This window comes from Prenolepis imparis, unplaced genomic scaffold (assembly GCF_030444845.1).
Source record: "Prenolepis imparis isolate NDT839.2.m4 unplaced genomic scaffold, iyPreImpa1.0 SCAF_10, whole genome shotgun sequence".
NCBI lineage: Eukaryota > Metazoa > Arthropoda > Insecta > Hymenoptera > Formicidae > Prenolepis > Prenolepis imparis.
The window spans coordinates 4,622,345-4,649,362 of NW_028141168.1; the positions used below are offsets into that span (position 1 = coordinate 4,622,345).

Below are 27,018 nucleotides of genomic sequence, written 5' to 3' on the forward strand. Positions count from 1 at the left end.
CTACATTTGAAGGAGTAGTGCAGTCAGTTCAGCTTGATTCAGCTAAAAAGAACAGACCTATAGAGAGACAAGCAAAACATTTTTTTACATGCGTTGCAAATGCGAAGCATTATATACAATTCAAAATTGTACGCGTGTTGTTAACGTGTGACGTTAATACATCACTATCAACACATATATGTATATTTATCTGTATAGATAGTGCATTATCGTTATTTGCATATGATGACATAACATATTTAATGTGTGAAGTAACATTATGTTTGTACCAGGAGAACTTTGATTGCGTTGATAATTGCTGCACTTTCTGTATTTCCTCGTATCACTTAGATGATGCGAGATAGAAAGAAGATCTCGTCATCCTCTCTAGTTGACAGCACGTACCACATTTTTAAAAAATTATTTTTAATAGTTTTTTTTAATGATTCATCGACCAATTCACAAGGAAAATGGATAATTATTTCAATCGAGTAAATTGCTATTCATATTTAATCGAAATCATTTCGCTTACGTCTTTGATTCTATATAACTCATTAAGATTGAATAAAATATGCGCCGATATACGTCATCGAAACATTATTTGTGCATTAAAATTTTTAAATTCTCTGTTTCTCGTAATAAAACATTTTAACATTAAAATTAAACTATTATAACTTACAAAGATATAGTAAAAGTTGTTAAAAGACTTTAAATATTATAACACTTTTTTAAAATACATCAGTTTAATGCATCATTAATATTAGCATTAAGGCTCCTGGTACCTTGCCGACCATGTCGGAATCGTGACGTCAGAGGCGAGAAAACACACGCTAAAATTTCTTAGATACCATTTCGAAATAAAAATATATTTCGATGAAACAGCACTTCAGATGGCTTTAGCACACTCTTAAAATACCTGGAAAACTATTATTTTCCCTTTATAATCAATCAACAGCTGTAAAATGTAATATTATGAAGCCCAGTCCGTCTGGTCTTTGCACATGCGCAGTCATTCCGCATGTCAAAGTCTGATATCTCGATCATTTTACAGCTGTTGATTGATTATAAAGGGAAAAGCATAGTTTTCGGGGTTTTTTAAGAGTGTGCTAAAGCCATCTGAAGTGCTGTTTAATCGAAATATCTTTTCATTAAAAAATGGCATCTAAGAATTTTCAGCGTGTGCTTTCTCGTTTCTGACGTCATAATCCAATATGGCCGCGGTGAGCACCCAGGAGCCTTAAAAGTTATATCTAATCAGAGATGAACAAAAGAACATTTCAAATAAAATATATTTACGTAAGCTATTCTTCTTGTTGGATTAGATAAATGATTAATATATGGAATAAATTAATTCATTTATTTGCATTTTGATTAAAATCTTATTTAAAATATTTAATTGATTTTACGAATCAGAAATAAATAAATGTATTTCTCGTTAAAGATTATATATTATTAATTGAAATAATTATTTCTCTCAATTGTAAAAGTGGTAAAATATTTACATACATTATTTGCATGTTTTCTATTTACTTATTCTATTTACTTTTTTTTATCGCTTGCATCTTTTAGGCCTATTTTTTTATATTTTATCAAATCGTGATAATTTTATTATGAAGAGTAAATAAATAATTACTTTTGAAATAAATGCACGTTTGTTTTGTCACATTTTTAATTTTTTAATATTTGAACTAATATAAGAAAGAATATCTGTAAAATTATTTAATGCGAGTTTAAAAACTTTATTATTTCAAATTATAGAGAGAATCTCTGATAATTATATTTTAAAATTATTTAAATTATTTTTAAATTATTTTTTAAAAATATTTTATTATTTAAATTATTACATCATTATTAAAATTATTTAAATAATTTCTAAGTAATTATTAAGTAAGATAAACTTTAATTATTAATTATTATTAAATAAGATAACTTTAAATATTTTATTTAAACGAAGCTATTTAAATAATTATATTTTCTCCATAGTCTGAATTTGAAATGTTCCCACTATTGTGTGCTCATCTTTATTATTTTCTAGATTTAATCACTAGATTTAATTGGCGATATATACATAAATTCTGTGTCAACACTATATTCCTATCGTTATTTATACAATTTATCCCATACAATCCGGTGGTATCTTTATGATAAGATTCTTGTTTGGTACGCGTAAACATTATCGTAGATGATATCACGGAAGTATGTGCAGAAGAGTCTATTGTATTTCATGTTATACCATCGTTTGCTTACATTTTGATTCGCGACAAGTAATGTAATGATTTAATATCTTCCTGTTTGGAAATGCGTCATATATAAGAGCGTGACAAGCGGTTAATTGAAAAAGTGAGAAGGAGCTTCTCGAGAAGAAAAGAAAAAAAAATCACGTATATGTGTGAATCAACGAAAAGAGTGTTTTGTCACGTGAGAACTTTTCGAGCTCGCGTTCATCAAAAAGAAAATTTGAATTATAAAATTAGATAATTTTTAGAGTCATCAGATGTGGAGAGATTTTAATGGAAGGAGGGGGTATCTCTGAGAGAATCCCAGGCACACTTGTGAGTTAATAATCACGCATGTGAAATGATCACGCATGTGTGTCGCATTCATGCTTGCTAATTTACAGCAGCGTATAACGTATGCAACGCATCGCTCTTCGATCGCTATATATTGTATACACAGGGTGTTTTCGAAATACTTGGACAAACTAGGGCATATTCTTCACGTCAAAATAAAAGAAAAGGTTTATATATATTCATAGTCAAAAATGACTGGTTGCGAAGTTATAGTAAAACAAAATGTCAACGTTATTGTTAAATAACACTAGTTTACAAAAAATATTTTTTTTTCATTATTTTAAATCAGACAAGGTGTTTCTTATAGATTTTTGGTTGCTAAAAAGAATGCCGCAACCGATTTTCACCAACACGTCAGGTTTCCGAAATAATTGAGGTTTAATATGCAAAAAATGATTTGTGATATTTGCGATTTTTTTGTGAAAAAAGTTAATGTTATCTGGAAATTATGATGTCATGAATGTATTGTTCATTCCCTATAAAATGCATAGATGTCATGAATGTATTGTTCATCCCCTATAAAATGCATTTTTTTTGCATTCTGATATCTTACTTTTTAGTCATGTTAGAAAGGATTTAAATACAGAGTTTTGCTGACAGTGAGATGGCAAATATTCCGCCTATGATGAAGTCATATAATTAACATTCATAATTTGTAATTTAAAATTTAAAACTATCGATACACATACACAGTATAACTTATAGTGATAGATTCCACTAAATGTATATTTATATATAGGGTCTCATTTTAATTGCCTACCTTTAATTTTTCACAACAAACGCACTTTCGAAAAAATGTTTCAGACAAAAGTTGTATAATTTAAGGGGGGGGGGGGACAAGTAATGATAAAATCAAAATTTTGGAAAAAAATTTTTTTCCAAAAACACCTTTTTCCTCAAGAGCATCTCCATATGAATAGTTCCAGCTTTAATCTTTTATAACATGACTAAAAAATTAGATATTGAAATTTAAAAAATTTATTTTATAGGGGATGAACAATACATTCATAATATTTGATCAGATTTTCCAGATAAGATTAATCTTTTTTTACAAAAAAAATCCTAAAAATATCATAAGAAAAGCCATTTTTTACACATTAAACCTCAATTATTTTGGAAATTTAACGTGCTAGTAAAATTTGGTTTGCGGCATCGTTTTCAGCAAATCTATAAGAACACCAAAAATCTATACGAAACATTTTGTCTGGTTTAAAATAATTTTTGGTGTAACTAGTTTGGCTGTAAACTAGTGTAATGTATTGGCGTAGCATCTGTTCGTTATCAATAGGTTGCAAATACACTAGACTCTAGACCAGAGTTTTCCAAATCTTTTTGGCTTACCGCCCTTTTTTCAAACATAATTTTTTTCAGCGCCCCCCTCGGGAAATCTATCTCTATCTCTTATCTTAACTAATAATATAAGCGTAGTTGAAATAAAACAATTTGGAACTGAAATTTTAAAGATATAATCAAGTGGATAAGTTTGCTTAAAAAAATATTTCAACGCCCCCGTACTACCCCTAAAGCAAGCAAAGCCCCCTCAGATCCCTCCAGCGCCCACAGGGGAGCGGTAGCGCCCACTTTGGGAAACTCTGCTCTAGACGTTTTAAATGTCCTCATACATAAAAATCTGGTTGTTTTCAATCAAATGAGTTAAGTGCTTACTTATGATTATTTCTCATAATAACATTGACACAAACTTTGTTTTACTATAACTTATGGGTATATATAATATTTTTTTCTTTATTTTGACGCGAGGAATACCTCCCTAGAAGTTTATTTAAGTATTTTAGAAACACCCTGTATATATGTCATACTTCTTTACATGCAGAGCATATATGAATTAGGTCATGTTCTATTTCGGAAGGAAAGAACTCTTCCTCCCTCTTTCTCTCTGTCTCTTTCTGATGATAGCGATTCACTTCTATCAGTACGTTTCTACGTTCTTCCCATGTGTGCTCTCGGTCAATCGACTCTAATTCTCGCGCTACGCATCGTCTATTTATGTCATTAGCCTCGTTTTATTCGACACTAGTGATCGCGGTGACAATCTCCGGATTCAATATATATATACAGGATAGGCCATTTTAATCTACGCACTGAAATCTCTCAAAATCCATAAGTTTAAGACAAAAATGTTTCAGACAAAAGTTGTATGGTTTCGAGGGGGCCATAAGAAGGTACCATTGGTTTGACCTTGAAGAGTTATTTGAAGGTCACATGAAGGTCACGTTTAATTTTTTAAATGGAACCACTTATTTTTTATTGCATATTCTTGTAGCTTATCTCGAGAGCTTTCCAAAACCCTATAATTGAGTTATTTTTTATTAAGTACTTTCCGAGTTATGAGACTTGAAGTTTACAATATTTTGACATAAAATATAAAATATCTTGTGAAACATTCACTTTTCGGTAATCTTACTGTAATACTTTTATGCACAGAATAATAAGACCAATCAATTGGTGTAAAGAAAACACATAGTTGTTTTTAAAAAAAGTATACATGTTTTAAAAAAAAAGTATGCAATTTGCAATATATTTTTTTAAAAGTAACTATGTGTTTTTTTTTACACCAATTGATTGGTTTTATTATTCTGTGCATAAAAATATTATAGTAAGATTACCGAAAACTGAATGTTTTACAAGATATTTTATATTTTATGTCAAAATACTGTAAACTTCAAGTCTCATAACTCGGAAAGTACTTAATAAAAAATAACTCAATTATAGGGTTTTGGAAAGCTCTCGAGATAAGCTACAAGAATATGCAATAAAAAATAAGTGGTTCCATTTAAAAAATTAAACGTGACCTTCATGTGACCTTCAAATAACTCTTCAAGATCAACCAATGGTACCTTCTTATGGCCCCCTCGAAACCATACAACTTTTGTCTGAAACATTTTTGTCTTAAACTTATGGATTTTGAGAGATTTCAGTGCGTAGATTAAAATGGCCTACCCAGTATGTACCTTGTATATACATACACATGCATATACGTTCCACAAACTTCTCCGCTCCAATTCCGCGGTCTTCCTCTCTCCTTCTCTCATTCCTCTCTCTGTATTATTCCCGGCTTTTAATGCATCTTTCATTTAGCGGCGCGCGATAAATTGCCCGTGTATCGATTTCAGAACACAGCGTCTTACAGTATGAAAGAGCAAAACGAGCAGAGGATGACAGATATAGAGGACATTGACTCGCCGGGCATGGGTATTCGTGTGAGAACTACCGCCCCGGTGTGTTACGGGAGGAATATGACATTTCCTCGGCCGACTTCGTCTTACGCACATAGACACGAACTTCCAGCTATAGTGACCGAGGGAGAGAGCTGCAGACTTCTGGCCGAGGTAAGGGAGACGAGCTAACTACGCTGCTCTATGCACATATGTGTATGCGTGCAACACCGATATTGCGCCGAGAGCAACTTTATAATCTCGCATTTTAGGTTCGGTTGCGCCTTTCGCTCGCTCGCTCGCTTAGATTCCCGCAACTTTCTTAATTAGATTTCCTTTGTTCGCCTTGTGTATCGCAGACTGAGATTATAATTTAGCAAATGAGGAAGATTACTAAATCGGTCTAATTTAATCCAAGCTGCATTGGCGCAACCGAAACTTTCTTACGAAATTATTTTCTTCTTGTATCCATGGTGAAATCTTTTTCTTCTTTTTTTTCTTCCTCTTCTTTTTTTCCTTTCTTTTTCTTTTCTTCTTTTTCTTCCTTTTTTTCCTTCCTCTTTCTTCTTCCTTCTCTTCTTCCTTCTCTTTTTCTTTTTCTTCTTTTTCCTTCTTCCTTCTTTTCCTTCCTTCTTCTCTTCTTTTTCTTTCTTTTTCTTCCTTTCCTTTCCTCCTCTTCTTTTTCCTCCTCTTCTTCTTGTTCTTCTTCTTTCTCTTCTTTCTCCCTCTTTTTTCCTTCTTTTTTCTTTTTTCTTTCATTTTCTTTCTTCTTTTTTTTCTTTTTTTCGCTTTGTTTTTTTTTGCATCAACGTGTTCAAAATCTCTTGATTAGTGGTAACCTTACCGATCCGAGAATCGGATTAGATGCAAGAGATGGGTCTTATTTCTCGTTTGCAGCAACAAGAAGCCAACTCTTGCAGCGACGGCCAGTTGTCGGGCGTAATGCCGGACGTAGCGATGGCGACGGCCTCCTTCGGCGCTTTGCATTTAATCGAGGAGCAGGAACTGGAATTGGATCTCGGTGACGGGGCGTCGCATCTCTTGCCGCACATCTCCCCGTCAAGCGGCGGAAGCATCGAGATCCACCGATCGTCTCTTCCTCATCAGCATCAGAGGCACTTCTCCGGTCCGCCGCCCCCACCTTACGTGTATCATCGTGCTAGCACTGCCTTACCGAGGTTTATTTGAAATTTATATACAATATGCGGTAGGAGCGAACAACGTGGCAACTACTGATCTCTCCTTTTCTTCTCTCTCTCTCTCTCTCTCTCTCTCTCTCTCTCTCTCTCTCTTTTCTTCCCTTTATCGTCCCTTATTATTACGTAGCCGTTTATCGTAGCATATATATCGATCAAATCTTGTTATTGCGGGTACAAATTTATTGCAAGGATATAATTGTATGTTGTACATTTTTATTTAAAGCAAAACTTGAAAAGAAGGTGGGAAAGTACTTGGGGGTTTAAGGGTTTAACCCTAACGAAGGATTCCTCCAGGGGAGTCACACATTGTGAAAGAAAAAAATATGCTTACGAGTACGGTGCCACTTCGCGAACGTATATGGTGTATACAGAGGTTTCACTGTACAATATATAAATATATATATATATACACATATATGTAATAATTAAGTGCAATCGTACGAGAGACAAAAAAATTGCGATTGTGATTTATACATATAAATTATGTAATCGTGATATGTGTATGTGGATGTACTTATGCGTGCGTGTGTGCGTGTGTAATCTGGGGAATAAAATGTGTATTTATTCGATTTCCGGAGACTGTCAAGACTGTTTAGCAAGAAAGTTTCCAAGAGGAGAAGAGAAGGTAAGGGTAAAAAAATACACAATGTGTATGAAATATATGAATAAATCTCTTGTGTCGCAGCACACAACAATCTTCCTTACTCTTACGTAATTATATACGAGAGAGGAGAGTGAAAGTGTGTATAATTCTTTGTTCCTGGAGGGGTAGGCCTGCTGGCGGCAGCGATATACTATATTACGCGAAATGGAGCCGCGAAGCGGCTTGATGACATTTTACCCGCGCACATATGTGAAACTTTTTAATTTATTTTCTCCTCTTCTAGGGCAGTTTCGATGTATATATGTGACATGGGGGCTATAGTAAGACTGTAAGTATACAAAGAGAGAGGAAATCCAATCGATAAAACATACATATATCGCGCGCTGACGGAGATGACGCCGGGGTTCCTCGGGTCGTAAAAAGCGTGCGTGACGTCCACGATATTTAATGGGTTAATTAATTATCGCTAAGTGCCCGAGTGCATGAGAATTTTCTAAGAAAAAATTTTCCATGAATTTAAATGTATATGTATATGTACGCCCTCCACCGGCCTTGCTCTCTCTTTCTCTCTCTCTCTCTCGATTCCACAAATACGGGACACCGTATACTATAATACGGAGTGGCCCAGAAGTCCGTGTACTATCTCTGCAAAGTTTAAAAAAAATGACGCTCTCTGCAATTTCGGGATATTGATATATTGAATCTTGGAAAGTTCTCTCGGTAAATCGAGATTAAAAGGAATGTAAAAAAAATTTTAACTGACATTTAACTTGACGAAGGATTCTAAATTTCCGGTTTAGAAACAAGTAACTAAAGGGGCAGTAATAGCCAAAGTAACGATAACTGAGAATTCAAGAGACGCTATTCCCGGCCAATTAAACTCTCGCGCGATCAAATTCCTCTTTAATCGAAAAAGAAAAAAAAACTATAGTTTTTAGCCTTCGATCAGGAATTTGCAACTCGGGACGAAAGTTTGTTTCTGGGTCATCGTGTATATAACGTCGTGTGTTCCGCAAAAGTCTCGTAAAATGTCAAGACTTTATTTCAATTCCGCCGTAGTAGCAGAACACTGTAGGGAGAAGCCATTAGCCACTTTCACTCTCGTCGAACTAACACACAACGATCAGAGGGGAATTAATTATTCCATAAAAAAAAGAACGTACAGATGTAAGATTAATATGAACGGATATTATGACTATCCTTTATTTGTTACGCGATGACTCTTCTGCATCGCGTGACGTGCGTGGGATGTAATTATTATCATTAAGATTATTCTCGATATAGAGAGCTCCTGTTTAAACACATACCTATATTACGAGGGATTCCTTTACCGTCCTTACGTTAAATACTTGAAATTATTATTATTATTATTTTCTGCGTATATATGTATATGTATACAAATATTATACGCGGTTCCGTAAATCTCTAATCAATCGTTCGATTAATTTTATTATTGTATTATATGCATTTTTTGTTATATTATATATATATGTATTTCAAAGACGCGCGTTTCGTTTCTGAACAGGAATGAAATTCGGCGTTGTCGGCGCTGCTTTATCATCGCTGACACAAATTGTGATATTATTCGAGAAAGTTCTTGGTTCGATGATCATTGGGGTTTAATATAATATATAAACCCCTCTCTTGCAGACTCTCCCGCCCTATGGATTAGAAAAAAAACATTATATATATATATATATATATATATATAAAAATATGTATAAATATATATTTATATGTGTATATATATATATATATATATATATATATATATATAATATGTTATGTAAAATATATATTAACTCTGTAACGCGATTTACATAAGCTATTATAAATACCGATCGTCTGCTTTGTAAAGTGTGTATTCGCGTTTATTACTATCTTGCGTATATATATATATATATTCGTAAAAATTATTGAGTCTGTCAAACGATATTAGATCGTGAAATCCGCACGATCGTGTATCAAGTAACGTAACCAGCGTCAGTAGTAGGTGGATCGCGAGAGGAGGTTGGCGAAGTTATACATAATTTAAAAGCAACTAGACCAACTTTTAAGACCAGAATAAAAAAAAGAATAGTTATCACGTAGATAGAGATTAATACTGTATAGACTGTGTGTGTGTGTGTGGTGAGGTATATCGCGAGAGTAGTATTTTGACATTCGTATAGTTTTTGCGTCGCAAAAAAAAAGAGAGAAGGTAATTAAACGATACTTCCATTCGAATACTCACGATTCTTTTCTTAATTTCAAAGGTGTTTATTTGTAATAAGCCAATCGGCAAATCCCGTGTTGCGTTCGTCAAAAAGAAATTCTCGAAATTAAGCTTATCATTTTTATGATTCGCACCGATAGGTAACGCTCGCTGGACATATATATTATATTTAAAAATATAAAAAGTTTAATAAATATATATATATATATATATTTCAGAACGGAAAAAAAAGAGTCTGGCTCTGTTCTTTATTCCTTCTGTAGCATTTCACCGTGAGATTTTTCCCATATAGGGGAAAGTATACTAAATCGTATCTCCTAATATAAAAATATTAAAATTGGAATAAAACTATCAAAAAAAAACGACAAAATTTTGTATTTATTTAAAATTATGGTTCTTTGTCAACGATATACGCTAAACATTAACACAAATTTATCATTGTTTCATATCGTAAATTAAAAATTAAAAGAAAGTAGTATTTAATACGTATTGTAAATTAATAATTTACAATACCGGTTTGCTAAATTGTACCTATGAGTTTTTAAATCGTACCTCTAACAATAAAATTTAAAAATTGTAACAAAAATAGAGTTTTATTTTCTACAAAAATTCTCAGTTTGCAACAAAACATATCTATAAGAATGTCATATTTATAATTATAAATTCTCTTCAAAAATTTAACAAAAATACTTTTTGTATCATACAAAAATATATAAATAAGTATTATCGCAATAAAAAGAAAAAAATTATAGAATTATAATATTTTTTTCAGTTGTCCATCATAAATATAAAGAAAACAAATTAATGCCTAAGTAAAACAAAAAAAAAAAAATTAGTAAATCGTATCAGTACGATATAGGAAAAAGTTAGTGATACGTTTTACCGAACTTCCATTGCTTTCAAATTGCAGTCAAATTTGTGAATAACAAAATAATTATTTAAACTTAAAATATTTTGCCGATTTTTCAACGCTTCCATATACAGGATTAAATACGATGAAAAAATGTTTTAATAATAAGTTAAATTGCTTATCTTTCTCAATGAATAGCTTAGATACAGGGTGCCGAATATTACATAAAAATCACACAAAATATATATGAATGTCACTCATCAACGGAACGTTTCTTTCTCGCTTGAGAAGGAAACAAACATTGCGACATTCGAATGAGGCTGCGATACAACAGTGTTAATATCTTAAGGATTTATAGGACGTACAATCAGAGACAAAAAGTATTAACGCTATTCACGCTGTACATCTTATAGAAAATCGTTATAGTATTAAGCACTAACTTTCAGCTGTTTCCAACGTTGACACCACCGAATGTTCGGTTAAACCAATAATCACAGTAGGTTTTTTAATAATAATTGCAAAACGAGCAAGTAAATCTTTTTGAAAATTTGTTACATGTTTGAAGAACATGATATAACAAAATCAAATTTTTATTATTGGTTTTTTCATAGTTTGTGAATAATTTATTATCTGTCTCTCGAACGTTTATATAAAATCCTATGTTAAAATCGCAAAATTCAATAATTAATATCTTTTAAACGAGCAAGTAAAAAATTTGAAATAATTCACCAGGATTTGAAACGTTACTAAGAATGTTCAGTTAAAAATTCATGATTTGTATATCTTCCAATACATCCTTAAAATATTTTTAACTCTGTTTAAGAAATACAGTAGAGGTACGATTTAACGAATGGTATGATTTAGCATACTTTCCCCTATTTCTTATTGCAATAATTAAAATAAGGAACGATGTGTGCAAGCGTACATCATGTTTTAATAAAGTAACACTTTGATAACGCTAATGTATATCATATCGGTGCACGAGATTTGTATATTAGATAGAGAGCGAGAATGTGCTCAAGGAAAACGTTCTCACGCCATTGCTTATACCGAATTTATGTAAAAGCGCATTGTACGTACTCGGGGAAAGGAATATTGCAGGCAAAATCCAGCCTCTCGCACCTCGCGTTCGCTTTTGACGTCACAACCATACCATACCTTTACAGCGGATAGGCGGCCGAACAGCAGCAGCAGCATAATTCAGCATATAAAGTCGGCAATGACTTGTGTCGTTCAAGTGAAAATTCTTGTCGCCCGTGTAGAGGTACATTTTTGCCATTTCGCATAAAAATAGCTCGAGCCGCGTCGAGGGCTTATCGCACAATCCCGGTGTTTTTATATAATATACAGATTTACTTAATAATAATTAGCTGGCGAGAAAAATAAATAGGAGGTGATTTTAATCTTTCATCTCTCTCTCTCTCTCTCTCTCTCTCTCTCTCTCTCTCTCTCTCTCTCTCTCTCTCTCTCTCTCTCTCTCTCTCTCTCTCTCTCTCTCTTCGATTAATTTAAGTTTTCTTAAAATATATTTTCTCTCACCGATGAATTTTACGATACCCTTAATTATAGTAATTTTCCTCAAAGTAAACGATAATATCGTATTTATTTTATACACACGAGAATTGTATTCATGAGATTAACGACGTTTATTATGGATATCGAAGGATATGAAGTTTAATTTATATCTCGATATATTTACGAGATGTTACGATGGAAAATGTTTTCGCGACTTTAATTTTGAAGAAATTTGAAAATTTTTTCTTGTTTTTTCTTGAGATTTCCTTGGAATAAATAGTGATAATTTTTGAGTTATAAGCGATTGGGAAATATAGGCTTATTAATAACCTTTTTTTTTTTTGAGATGGAAAATGCATTTACGCACACCACGGCTCCTTGAGGGAGGATTTGAAGGCCCAAAGGCCTACCGTGATAGTGCGGGACTCGCGGTCCTAATCCAAAGAGTCGGACCCAATACCCGCTAAAAACCACCGGTAATTCCGTGCACTTTCGAGGACCCACCCGGAACCGCTTACGCATAACTTCAGGTGGCGGTAGGCTTATTAATAACCTAAGCTTTCAAAGACAGAAATAAATGACGAAAAAAAAATTGTTTAAAAATATTTTTATTTAACTTCAAGTAGACTTTACATTAATAAAATTTCTAATCCTCGATGATTTAGCTATAAAAATATAAACGTAATGTCGAAAAATCGGAAAATCGCTGATTAACGCTGATCTCTCCATATCTCGACATTATTGCTAATGAAAAAAAGAATCGAAACTACAAATTGATCGGAGAATCTATCATTTACAATCAAGATCGCGCAGAGGGTTACGCAGGACACATTTTCTATATTTAGTATCAATAATATTACAGATCTGGTATATTTACAGTTACTTTGACGACACGCATCAAGTCACATCTCCTCAATCGCAATCGAATTGCGCTTACGTGTCATTATAATCTGCTTAAGCGGTTTGGCTGTCGAATGTAAGTGTTTAACTTCGTATAAGACCTCTAACTTCTTTTTTTCCTCGGGGGAGGACATTAACTGTCGATCTTTACAAATGGGTGTGTTCAACTTGGAGAAAAAATGGGAATAATTTTTTCCCACAATGTATATAAAATGTTCAAGTATTATAATTGAAAATATTATTGCAAATATTTTTTTATAAAGAAGTAGAAGGGAATTTATAAAGAAGAGAGAGGGAATTTTGTCAGAATGCGAGTCTTAGTCCTTCGACATCAATGAAAAATCAAGTATCGTTTACAACATCTATAACATAAGCTATTACGTTATTTCGGCTTGTATTATGCGACTTTGAAGAATGTGGAATTTATTTAATCGATAATGAGACGAAATTCAAACAATTCTATATTTTTACAGTTTTTAGAATATTGCGACAAATCGTGCCAGGTAAGTTGAAAATGTGTTGCGTTTTTTTTAAAGTTTATACAAATAATAAAAAATCACGGCATACCTCTCCTCCCGAAGTTCTAAACGTTAAAATATCTCTTATCTTGCGATAAAATCAATATCTTTTTAATGCTCGATGTCGAGGTCAGATAACGCCGCGAAGATATGGATTCTTCAAGATAATCAATATAGCTTTTCCTGGAATTATGTACGCACGTAATATAAATGTGTGCTATATTTTCTTTCTTGTGAATGCGAATTGTTATACTTGTTAAAATTTATTGCTGGCTGATATAAGAGGCACTGCCGGAATTTTTTTTAAGTATATTTAATATTTATTTCTCTATAAAAACACATCGATCTGTTTGTAAGTCGATAAATAGTACACTAATTTATCGCATTTGCATTAATTTACGCACGTATATTTTACGTCACATTAAAAAAAAAAAATATTGTCATAAGGCACAATTTGAGTCTTGCGATTACTTCTTTTTTCGCTATAAAAAATATCTATATACTTCGCAGATGATGTAATTAATAATCATTTATCAAAGGAAATTTTTACGATATTGTAACAAATACATTACATCTACTTAATTAGTAATTATAATATGCGCAGTACTGTGGCTTCTTTTTTAACCCTTTACTCCAGCCTTCGTGTGTTTCTGCAATATAAAAAAATACGAAAAAAATATAAATAAATTATTTATGAATATAGATAAACTAAAATTTTGTCTCTATAATTATATCGTATAAAAATATATAAATCTCTCTTAATTGATCTGCAATCTTTCGTGATTGACATTTGTGTGTCTGTATTGAAATATATGGAAATTCTTACCTTCTCCCTGCGTTCCACGATCTTACAACGAGAACGTCCTGTAAGTCCGTGGACTTGTTCGCATGTGCAATCTTTTTCAATCTCGACGCTTACGAGACCCTCGGCGATCTTTCTGGCAGTGACCTGGGCGAACTGTCTCTTCTGATTCGGTTTAGCATCCACCAGGTTGTTGGAAATGAACGCCGCTCCGCCAGACTGTAACAATGATTCGTATATTCAGAGCGATCTTTTTATTAATATATTCAATATATTTATTTAATATATTAATTTTATATATTATTTATATATTTATATATGTTAATATTTTATATTATATGTATATATATTTAAATATATTGCTTCCTCATAGAGGAAGCTTTGTTTTTGTGAAAAATTTTTTTTCAGATTTCAGATGCCAATATGTTCAGAATGTTGCAAAACATCGAAAAATTTGGCATACAATAAGTAAAGTAGTACAACACTTTTATTTACTGTCATTTTTATAAAAATTCATACAGTATTTTAAATTTTAATGTAATTTTAAAAAATGTCTGATTGCTCTAACTTTTATAAATTTTGACATGTCGAGGTAAATTGTTTTACATAAATAGAGTATCATTAAAGGATGGTTGGTATTGAATTTGGCGAGGATCGGTGAAAAGATTAATTTTTTATGAAAGGAGGATGTGTAAAAGTGGTCGATTTTTGCCCCCAGCCGGCAACTAAAATTTGTATGTTTTTTTAATAGTTTTTCAGCTATAGAATCACGTGGTGCAATTAGTTTTTCATAAACATGATGGGAACATACGTAAAAATGTGAAAGAAGTGAGTAAATAAGCACGCGGATGTTCCATTATAAGAATGAGATACATAATGATTTTTTTAACGGAATGTTTTAAGGCTCCTGGGTGCTCACCGCGGCCATATTGGATTGTGACGTCAGAAGCGAGAAAGCACACGCTGAAAATTCTTAGATGCCATTTTTTAATCAAAAGATATTTCAATTAAACAGCACTTAAGATGGCTTTAGCACACTCTTAAAAAACCCCGAAAACTATCCTTTTCCCTTTATAATCAATCAACAGCTGTAAAATGATCGAGATATCAGACTTTGACATGCGGAATGACTGCGCATGTGCAAAGACCAGACGGACTGGGCTTCATAATATTACATTTTACAGCTGTTGATTGATTATAAAGGGGAAAGGATAGTTTTCGGGGTTTTTTAAGAGTGTGCTAAAACCATCTGAAGTGCTGTTTCATCGAAATATATTTTTATTTCGAAATGGCATTTAAGAAATTTTAGCGTGTGTTTTCTCGCCTCTGACGTCACGATTTCGACATGGTCGACAAGGAGCCAGGAGCCTTAATTCTCAAAAATTATGAAATGTATGACATTTTGTTGTAATAGAGTTCGAATATAAAAAGAAATAAACCTACGAAAACTCGAAGAATGTAAAATGAGAGATACACGCGCTTCGCGTCATCTTCTCGCCCTCGAGTTAAAATAGAGAAGAAAACATACGAAAACTCATCTGAGCATGCAAACAGATAATAAAACCGTCAATTTTTATAACTAAACATCACTATTTAGTGATGTTTAGTCATGGAAACTCAATCTTTTTCACCACAACTCAGTTTATGCTATATAACGATTTAGCTCTGCGATGGAGTTTAAGGCTCCTGCATACTCGATTGCCAAGTCCGTAAAATTTGTACGACAGCGCCACATTTGGTAAAACTATAAACTATATAAAGCGTGAAAATGACATAAATTATTCTTGCGACTTACAGCGTCATTTATCATTTTAGTGCAGTGTTTCTAATTTTAAAATAATTGTTATAGTGTTAAAATATACCGAAGACTCTCATTTTGTTATAATTTAATATGTAAAAACAAATATTAATTTCATTTCGATACCTGTCAAACAGCGGGTTTTCGTCCTTGATTAGGCTCAATTCAATTCGACATATACAATGTTATTTATTGCTTACCTAAACAAAAGGAGAGTTTTCGGTATATTTTACAAGTCGGTTCTATCGGTTACAAACCCTATTTTATTGAAAAACATTTTTATTTTAGCGTAAGTCGTAAGAATTTTCATAGTATATTTTCTCGCTTCTGACGTCATCAATTCAAGATGGCTGCAATGAGTATGCAGGAGCCTTAAGAGTCTAGAATTTAAGAGGGCGGGAAGATGACGCAAAGCTCGTGTATCTCTCATTTTACATTCTTTGAGTTTTTATAGGTTTATTTCTTTTTATATTTGAACTCTATTACAACAAAATATCATACATTTCATAATTTTTAAGGATTAAAACTTTATTCCGTAAAAAAATCATTATGTATCTCATTCTTATGGAACATCCGCGTGCTTATTTACTCACTTCTTTCACATTTTTACGTATGTTCCCATCATGTTTATAAAAAACAAATTGCACCACGTGATTTTATAGCCGAAAAACTATAAAAAGACATACAAATTTTACTTGCCGGCTGGGAGCAAAAATCAACCACTTTTACACATCCTCCTTTAAATTTTGAAGAAATGTGCATTTTTAAATTTTCGCAAATTTTGAGATATCAAGCTAAATTTTTTTACATGAATAGAGTATCATTAAAGAAAGATTAAACAACTAGGGGAAAAGCCTGTCGCCAGATTTCAAGAATTTTCCCATTACCTGGGGGTGGACCCCTATCACCATGCGAAATTTGGTGTTTCTAGCATGTCGGGAAGTACCCGATTAATTCAACAACAGACAGAATAGGGATTTTATATATATATATAGAAGATAGATTGATATTCAATTTGACGAGAATCGGTGGTTTATTTTTTATGAAATTTTTATGAAATTCTTTTGAGAAATGTATGTGGTTGCTCTAACTTTAGTAAATTTTGAAATATTGGACCAAATTTTTTTACATGAATAGAGTGTCAATAGCTATTTGATATTGAATTTGGCGAGGGATCGGTGAAAGGAAAAATTTTTTATAAAATTTTTAATTTTTCAAAAAATGTAAATCTTCAAATTTTACAAAAGAAACAAATAAACACACACACACACACACACACACACACACACACACACACACGCACGCACGCGTGCGCAAAAAACGTTATTTTATGTGAAAAAAGTATGCAAATTGAAAACTTGCACATTGCTTCCTCATCATTCTATTTCGTTTATTAAGCTTCCTCTATGAGGAAGCCAAAATTGAAAAATCAGCTTGCTTATAGAGAAAACTTAATAAGCGAAATAGAATGATGAGGAAGCAATGTGCAAGTTTCCAAAATTTGCACATTTTAAAAATATATTTATTTAATATTAATAATATATATTAATTTAATATATTATTTAATATATTTAATATTTTAATATATTTTATGGTTTTATCTTCGTTTTATTAAATTTAATATATTATTTAATAAATGTAATATTTTTTTATATTAATATTTTTTATGGGGATGAAAAGTGGCTTAGTATAGAGTTTTAGAGCGATATGCGAAAGGTCCCTGGTTCGAATCCAATTCGAATCAACACACCCCACATGCCTGCTGGAAAAATGTGAAGAAGGAAAATACGGAGTTGGAAGAGAAAGGAAAGGGAGGCAGGTTCAGTTGGAGAGAGGAAAGGAAGAATGAGGCTAGAGACAGATGGGAGAGGAAGAGGGAGAAACAAAGGCAGGATAGGAGATGAAGAAAAAGGAAGAAGGAGGAAGGAGGAAGGAGGAAAGAAGAAGGAAGAAGGGAGAGAGAAGGATGAAGCTTGGCGGCAGATGGGAGAGAAGGAGGGAGAAACAAAGGAAGGATAGAATGTGAAGAAGAGGGAAGAAGGAGGAAGGAGGAAAGGAGAAGGAAGAAGAGAGAGAAAAGGAAGAATACGAGATATATAAGAATTGTAAGATGTAAGATGTAATTTAATAAGATGTGGAAAGGTTCGGGAATGCTCCTATCAGAAAAAAGCACCTTGTAACCTTCGGGGACGCAATAAACCGACTTTATCTTTTATTAATATTTTTTATGGCTTTATGTTCGTTTTACTGGCTGCAGAGAAAATTTTTAGGTCAGCAATCGACCGTGATTGGTCACATTCTTATAACATTCGACGCTAATTTGCTGGAATATAATTTAAATAAAATTTGTTTTGAAAGTAGAAACCAATCACGTTCGATTGCTACCTAACCCTAACCTAACCCTAACGATATTTTCCGCCGAATGCGGCCATTGATTCTCTCTCTTTTTTTTCCGATTACACTCACCGCGACAGCAAAGTCGGCGCACACGTCGACGGTAGGAAGGACCAAGTTGTTTCTGAGCTCGCTGTTTCCGCTCAGAGGCTTTTTCTTGCTGTCAGCGAATACGTAGGCACTGTCATTGTCGTAACCAACGATGTTCTTCTGCGGTTTACCGGAGGCTTGGGCCTCGCCGGGATAGTACACGTGATAGTAAGTCAGACCCAAGTCTCGGTACAACTTCTCCCCAACTATAAGTCTGAATTGTTGCAACTAGAAAAATTGAAAGCGGAGCACATAATTGTTTAGCGTCATCGTGATAAATAAATTTATCGTATGGAAGAATGAAGAATAAGGAATGAGTTTCAGTCCACAATATCTTGTACACTTGTATTTATTTACTATTTATCTAGTAAATAAATACTCTCTTGGAAACTATTTTAATTGCTTCTCCTTTGTGCAGTATTAGTTTAGTTGTGGAAGTGAACGAAGTAATCAGTTTGTCGATGTAAATTATTTCAGTTTTGATTATCTAAGAAAATACAGTCTACAGGTTGTTGTCTTTTAATTTTATTAATAAAAGTTAAATTTTGTAGACTTGAACACCTATATTTCTTTCATGAATACTTATCTAATATCGTACACCCATAGACGTATAATATATATATATATTATACGTCTATGTGTACACCTATTGATATTGATATTTAAAAATATGTAATTTCAATTACTTTAAAATATAATTTGTCATTATGATTTTAAATTTTGTAATATATATTTCTATTTTGCGTTTGAATTGTAATTTACCTAATTTGTGTGCTATTTTTATGAGACTGACATTTTTGTAAAAGGTTTTTTATTCGGATTTTTTTTTATATGTATGAATAAAATAAAATAAACAAATTTAATGAATTAAAATTAATGTTTTTTTTTCCAATAAGCTTAGCCTTTGCAAAGTTAAGAATAAACAATTTTAGAAACATAGGTGTGTCAATATTGAAAATACCATTTTTTACATTTTTATTTAGAAAGCTGGATTATACATATTATCAAAAAATTTAGTTTATTTATTACAGTTAGAAGTCCGTGTAAAGCTAATACGTGATTTATATAATTTTTATGTTCTAAAAAAACCCTTGTCCAAATATGAGATTTCAAAAATAGATTTTGGATTGGCTTGTTAAACTTTAGTTTAACAGATATTTGAATATCTCTCTGCTCGCATGAAGAATTACATTTCGAGAGAGAGGGGGGAGAGAGAGGGAGAGAGAGGGAAGAAAGAGGGAGAGAGAGGGAAGAAAGAGGGAGAGAGAGGGAGAGAGGGGGGGGGGTGAAGAATCGATTATAAACTGCTGTTAAAGTTAGACGGATCGTTGAATGTGACACGACGAGCGTATCTTAGAATACTGACAGGGGATAAAAATAGGAAAACGCTCTCACCGATAGAGGCAACGGACTCTTCTCGCACGGGGTGGCGATAATTGCAACGACAGCCTTGACCGCGCCTGGTCTGAACGGATAATTGATACCCTCCTCGTAAGCGCCAGTCAGCTTGAATGTGCCGAATTCCATGTCCAGCCTCTGCTCCAGATATTCCATGCGCTTCTCGAAGTCGCCTGCCTTGGCCTCCTGCACGACACGCAGATATATGTTCGAAAATATGTATTATATTATCGAAAATGCTCCGATACTATCGAGAAGGAACTGAACTCGACTGAACAAGTTACCTCAAGAGTGATAAGCGGAGTCGTCTTCTCGAATTTCATATTCTTTACATCGTCCTCGATGTTAAGATTGCCGCCGGAAGTGTAGTGTTGCGGCCACTTCATGTGCTCGCCATAACCGATTAAACCGATGTGGACGTCCCTATTGTAAAAGAAGACGCGATAATAATGAAAAGTGAAAGAAATATACAAAAATAAAATAAGCAATATTTCGAGTACGTCTATATTTGTAGAAAATATATTTCGATGATGGTTTACATACGTTACGCTCTGTTGTCTTAATTCCTCTCTCAGATCGGTTATCAATGTTGGTAGTAGATCTTTGAAAACCTTCTCGTTCTGTGCAATTTGTTCGATTATGAAGACAACATCGGCTTGATTCTTCGGGGTCTTGACGCTGAAGCTATCACCCACAGTGATTGTGTTTCCGTCTACCTTACAACTTGCTAAAATATACGAATAATAAACATGACAATTATATTATATTTATTTATTTTCCAAAGTAATCAATTTTTACACAACTGTGTTTTACAACCGTGTCTTTTAAAATAATATTTTACATAAATTTATAATTATGAAAAGAGAAATTTTAATACCACGAGATAATATTAATAATAATAATATTAATATTAATATTAATATTAAATAATAATATTAACGAGATAATATTAATAATAATATTAATATATGTTTTGCATAAAAAAGGAATAATATTTAAAATAGAAAATAAAAACATTTATATAAGCCGTTTCTCTTGTTGAATTATATATGTGGCAAAATGTATCTATATGTTAATTAAAATCCTACTTGAAATATTTATTTTACAATCATACAAATCAGAAATAAATATTCTAAATAAAGATAAAGAAGAGAATAAAAATATTTTTTAAATAAATCTAAATATGTAAATTTCTGTTAGAAACTCTAAATGTAATATTGTAATTATAATATTAGCATTAAAATATTCACATAATAATTTTCCCTAGTTATTTCGAACGAGTTCACTATCGATCGTGTATATGTATGTATATGTGTGTTTAATAGAAAAATTGAACAAATTTATTTCCCAATGAGAGTGAGAGCTGTTTTCCTTGCATTAATGCGCGCATTAATATCACATTCGATCCGTACTTTGTGTTGAAGTAGTATAAGTCAACAATTTAACTTACTGCAAGCCGGTGGGATGCTTATTCCGTAAACACGCTTATAATAGCAGGCGGAGTAGTAAGCGGCGGCGAGCAAGCAAGGAGCTTGCGGATTTCCGTTAGCAGCGAAGTCGCAAGCGTCTCGGTAATAAGCCGGTTTAACGTAGTTGAAGCACTTTCTAAAACATCACGGATAAACATAATTTCCAAGTTAACACGGTTACGCGACGATTATATTGTTTCTAGTATATTCTCTCATGGAGGAGAGAGAATACCATCTTAAATATATACAATACACAAAGTGTGGCTGTCTCGCAATAAGATTAAGCTTCAAGAGCCATTTTATAATTATCAGAGCGAGATAAGTGTTTTCTATATTTCTAATTCTAATAATCTAATTTTATATATAATATTAAAATAATATATATTATGTAAAATATGCTAAATCGTACTCCCTAAGATAAATATTAAAACTGCAATAAAACTATCAAAGAAATGACAAAATTTTTTTATTTATTTGAAACTATGGTTTTTTTGCCAACAATATACGCTAAATATTAATACTTTATCATTGTTTCATATTATAAATTAAAAATTTTAAAAAGTAATATTTGGTACGACTTACAATACCGGTTTGCTAAATTGTACCTATGAGTTTTTAAATCGTACCTCGAACAATAAAATTAAAAAATTGTAACAAAAATAAAGTTTCATTACAAAAATTCTCGGTTTGTAACAAAACATATCTATAAGAATGTCATATTTATAATCATAAATTCTTTTCAAAAATTTAACAAAAATACTTTTTGTATCACATAAAAATATATAAATAAGTATTATCTTAATAAAAAAAAGTTATAAAATTTGATAATATTTTCTTCAGTTGTCCATCTAAATATAAAGAAAAAAAAACTAATGCCTAAGTAAAAAAATAAGGTTAGCAAATTGTACCAGTACGATAAGAAAAAGTTAGTGGTACGTTTTACCGAGCTTTCATTGCTTTGTCAAATTTGTGAATAACAAAATAATCTTAAAACATTTTGTCGCTTCCATATACAGAATTAAATAAGATGAAAAAATACTTTAATAATAAGTTTAATCGCTTATTTTTCTCAATGTGATAGCACGGGATGCCGAATATTATATGAAAATTACATAAAATAAATTTATGAATGTCACTCATCAATGGATCACTTGAGAAAGAAACAAACATTGCGGCATTCGAGTAAAAGTAGCTGCGATACAACAGCGTTAACACCTTAAAATATTTTAACTCTGTTTAAGAAATACAGTAGAGATACGATTTAACGAATGAGTGGTACGATTTAGCATACTTTCCCTTATATGTATATTATAAATATATAAATAATCTTTTTTGAAATATTATATGACTTTCCTCCTTTCTTGCTTCTCTCAAATATCTGAATTTTCGACTGATTTATATATTTCTTACTTGATGTAATAAAATTCAATTTAAATGACAAATGCACTTACTTCAATGTAGACTTCTCGTTGGTAAAGTACTCAGTACAGACTGGATTACGTTGCTGGGTCTTGTGATCGATCGCGTTTACAGCCGCGCAATCGGGCTTCAATTTGTATCCGTTGGCAAATTCAGTCTCGCTCTCGGTAATCTGTTTCAATTGGAGAAAAAGACGCTTTTTATAGAGAGGAAGATCACTGCAAATACATTTCGAAGTTTTTTATCGCTCTAAGATCCTTTCGTTGCGAAAATCTTTCTTCCCCCGAGTCTCTATATCTTCGTTGTCAAAAGTGTTGTGGAGGATACGATTTTATCTCGACAGTGTCGGATAAAACTTGCAGATAAAACGCGAAGAAATTTTATCAAACTATGAAATATATGATACTTTTATTTTTTTTCACTTAAAAAGACACACAGAATGGCGTCTTGTCGGTTGTTTTAGTTTCAAACTGGAAAAGAAATGCTGATGTTGTTTGGGAATTTGGGATCCCTTCGGGAAGGAAAGCCATTCTACGCAAGCATTTGTCTATCGATCGAAAGGAAAAGTTTTGAATAAAGACAAAAAAACGATGATTTATAGTTTTGCAATATTATCGTAACGTTTTAAGAATATATAAAAGAAAGCAGGGAACGAGGTTCCGAGAATAGAAAGAGGATTATGTTAAATATTTATAGCGAGTCTTCATTTTTCATTTCGCATTTTCCGTTTTTTTTTACATTTTCGCGCTATCAATTTTAGTTCTTCTTATGATATTTATGATTATAGCTGAAAAATATATTATTTATGCTATTTATTTATTTATTATTCTGTAATATGCCTCTTTTTCAACTTGAAAGAGTTTTATAGAGAAAATTCGTTTATATCTTTCAATCAATTTCAGCTCTTCTAATGATTCTCATGATGAAATTACACTAGTTTACAGCCAAAAATGATTTTAAATCAGACAAAGTATTTCTTATAGATTTTTGGATGTCGAAAACGATGTCGCAAACCCAATTTCACTAGTACGTCAGATTTCAAAAATAATTGAGGTTTAAAGTGTAAAAAATAGCTTTTTTTTTGCGATATTTGAGATTTTTTTGTAAAAAAGGTTAACGTTATCTGAAAAATCTGATCAAATATCATGAATGTATTCCCCTATAAAATGCATTGTTTTCAGCATCTAAAAATCTATAAGAAACACTTTGTCTTTTTTGATTTAAAATAATGGAAAAAAAAAATTGTAAACTAGTGTTATAGTTGAAAATATAATAATACTGCTATTTATTTATTTTTATTATTCTGCAATATGCAGAGAGAACCTCTTTTCAGCTTAAAGTTTTATTAAATTTCTCTATCTTTTTCAATCGCTTAGAAAATCGAAAAATATAATTCCTATAATTTATATTCAGCGAAATTTCTTTTTTTTTAAACAATATTGTGCGATGTAATTAAAATCGGCTGTTTGATTTTTGCCTCTGCACGCGAGAAATTATTTATTTATTTATTCGGTTTATATTTTCTCTCCTATTTCTCACCTTTCCGGACGGCAACGTATAATCGTCATACTGCTCGTTGTTGCCATCACCGAGAAGACCGCGTAATTTTCCGTGATAAAAGCCGGACACGCGGACCGTGCACACCAAAGGTAGTTTGTAGCTGCATGTGACATGCACCCCGTAGTCGGACTTGACGTGTACTGTTGGAGTGATGAGGAACGCGTGCAAATTCTTCGTGCTGGCCGGAAAATCAGCCGGCTTGTTATTCACGAGAATCTGAAAAAAGAGAGAAACGCGCGAATGCAGTTGCCCAAACACATTTTTGCTAAAAAAAAAATGAGTGCAAAAAAAGAGAAAAAAAGGCAGGCCAAAGTTGCGCATTTGTAATAACGAGGTTGTCCGTATAACGAACGAACGAACAACGGCGAATTTTTATTCTTCCCTCGCTCGGTTCGTCTATGAGAGAAGCGACGCAAGGATAATAGAGTTTGGCCTGTCAGCAAAGTTTGGAGCCCTCTCGGTAAACTTACTCTAGAGTTACAGTTCAATACGGGATTGCATTATAAGACTCGTACTCGGAATACCGTATGAGCGCGCGATCTGTGGTTTCCACCCATCCACCCACTTACCCTCCCATCGTTTTTCCCTTTCTCTCTTCTCTTCATCCCATTTGCCGCCCCGATGCGCGTTCTCGATTCACGTCACATATTCGTACCGACGTAACTTGCTACGCCGCTATATAGGAAATTGGTTTATAGAGATAAGAGAAATGAACTTACGTTGCCATTGTTCTTCAATGTGATGCTCTCTTTAGGTTCCGTAACGGTCACGCTAATAAGGTTGCCTTTGTTGAAGTTGGCGACAACGGAGAAATTGCCGTTCTGTATATCTTGAGCCAGGACGTAGGTACAGTCGCCGGGTATGCCGAAGTGATTGCCGTCGAAGGTGAAGAAGTGTCCTCCGTCGACGACGATACCAACTTTGCTGAAGGGCGGCACGACGTCAGAGAGCAGCAAAGTGGGCCTGTTTGAAGTATAATGGAATTTTTCTCTTTAGGGGGCGTCTATTCCTTTTTTTGGTATAAATAAAATAGAAAGTTTGAGATAAAGAACAGAAGTTTAACACACCTGTAGGTATAGTAGAGATCCGCAAGGGATGGGAGTTCTTTGTTGCGTATCAGATTTATAAGAGATACTTTCACCGAAGTGATCACTGGCAATTTCGTCAAAGTTTCAAACTGAACGGGCAAATTAGCTTCGAATAAATTATTCGCCAGTTGATCCCAGACGTCGCTGGATTCCAGAAGCTTGAGGAGGGACGCGATAGCGTCGAGCGCACGCTGGTAGATCTTCTTGATCTCGTTGGCGTCGTCGATCTATTAGAATACACTTCATTAGGATATTATCAATCGAAATAGCAAAGTGTGACGTAAGAGCTCGATGAGAAAATTCTACCTTTTCGTGTTTGACATGTTTTATGATGTATTCATAAGTAGCGCTGAAGAGCTGTCGTAGTTCCTCGGTCGGCAGCATGGTTTTTATGATCTCGCTGAGCTCGTTAAGGGACGCCAATATACCCTCGGGTATTTGGAAGTTTATAAGATCCTTGTACTGTTCCTTAGCGAGCTCGTAGATCGGTAACGCCTTGACTTGATTGATTAGCAGGACGGCAAACTCGTCGATATCTTTTCTGATCTGACCGACGGCCTTGAATATGATCTTGGCGATGTCCTGAGCAATCTCAGAAGCCACGATCGCTAGTTCCTTCAGCTCCTTTTGATGCTCGTTGATCAGGGTGAGCAGTGCTTTGAGGTAAGCTATAGCGACATTGGCGAGGGTATCAAGAATGCTGATGTACGCTTTGACTACCTTTTCGTAGGATTCTCTCAATTGAGGATAGACTTTATTCCATGCTTCCTGAAGTTTGGAAAGTATCTCATTATATTCTTTCAGGAGTTCGTTCAATCGTGCAGTTATCTGCTTCAAGGTTTCTGTCACAGCGGTGATGATAGTTCCGAAGTGCTTGTTCCTGAAAGGACACGATCGATATTATACGCACGAGGTGCGAGAAAGACCTACAAACTTTAACCTACAAAAACGTTTACAGACACATCATCATTATCGATTTCTACTAATTCATAAACGACTATGTATGTCATAACAAATATGTAATTATCGTATTCGTTAAGTAGAGCTAATTTATGACGGCATACTACAAATTTTGTTACTATTTATAAATTTATGTAAAGATTATATATTATTTAATTTATGTAACATTAAATATATACATATATAATGTGTATTATATTAAAAGTGATGTAATCGTTTCCTTACAAGGTAGCCTGTATATCTTTGATAGTCTGGTCGGCGTGAAGATCGTTCTTCAACTTGTTCAATTCAGCCTCATAGTAATCTAAGAGCGGCTTGATATTCGGCTGAGCCTTCTTCAGATGTTCCAAAAGGTTTTTCACCTCTTGTTCCAACTCTTTGATTATTTCGATAGAGGAGTCTTTTAGTTGTTTCAATAGCTCAATGCCTCGGTTTCGATAACGTTCCTAAAATAAAATATAGTCAGTAAAGTCAATAGAGCAATGTTACGCGTACATGTCGCATAATGATAATGTGC

General features: G+C 33.1%; 2 protein-coding genes across 4 annotated transcripts in view; one reads left to right on the forward strand and one right to left on the reverse strand.

The window, feature by feature from the left end:
• LOC145941621 (BTB/POZ domain-containing protein 7) overlaps positions 1-10,100 on the forward strand; it is a 30,076-nt gene extending 19,976 nt beyond the window's left edge. Inside the window, exons 10-11 of one of the 3 annotated variants that reach the window (XM_083047796.1) lie at positions 5,681-5,896; positions 6,620-10,099. In XM_083047796.1, the coding sequence (XP_082903922.1) occupies positions 5,681-5,896; positions 6,620-6,910 (507 nt within the window). In that variant the 3' untranslated portion in view covers positions 6,911-10,099. Of the gene's footprint in view, positions 1-5,680; positions 5,897-6,619 lie in introns of all 3 variants that reach the window. The other 2 variants (XM_083047798.1, XM_083047797.1) reach the window with 2 other exon arrangements.
• A 2,597-nt stretch (positions 10,101-12,697) lies between these two features.
• Positions 12,698-27,018, reverse strand: part of Apolpp (retinoid- and fatty-acid binding glycoprotein apolipophorin) — a 40,072-nt gene continuing 25,751 nt past the window's right edge. The window contains exons 14-26 of the mRNA XM_083047795.1: positions 26,727-26,947; positions 25,848-26,421; positions 25,521-25,768; positions 25,173-25,416; positions 24,433-24,669; positions 22,926-23,065; positions 21,456-21,610; positions 20,549-20,732; positions 20,290-20,428; positions 20,003-20,191; positions 18,590-18,835; positions 14,350-14,544; positions 12,698-14,173 (exon numbers count right to left, since the gene is read on the reverse strand). Coding sequence (XP_082903921.1) covers positions 14,144-14,173; positions 14,350-14,544; positions 18,590-18,835; positions 20,003-20,191; positions 20,290-20,428; positions 20,549-20,732; positions 21,456-21,610; positions 22,926-23,065; positions 24,433-24,669; positions 25,173-25,416; positions 25,521-25,768; positions 25,848-26,421; positions 26,727-26,947 — 2,802 coding nt within the window. The 3' untranslated portion in view covers positions 12,698-14,143. The remainder of the gene's footprint in view (positions 14,174-14,349; positions 14,545-18,589; positions 18,836-20,002; positions 20,192-20,289; positions 20,429-20,548; positions 20,733-21,455; positions 21,611-22,925; positions 23,066-24,432; positions 24,670-25,172; positions 25,417-25,520; positions 25,769-25,847; positions 26,422-26,726; positions 26,948-27,018) is intronic.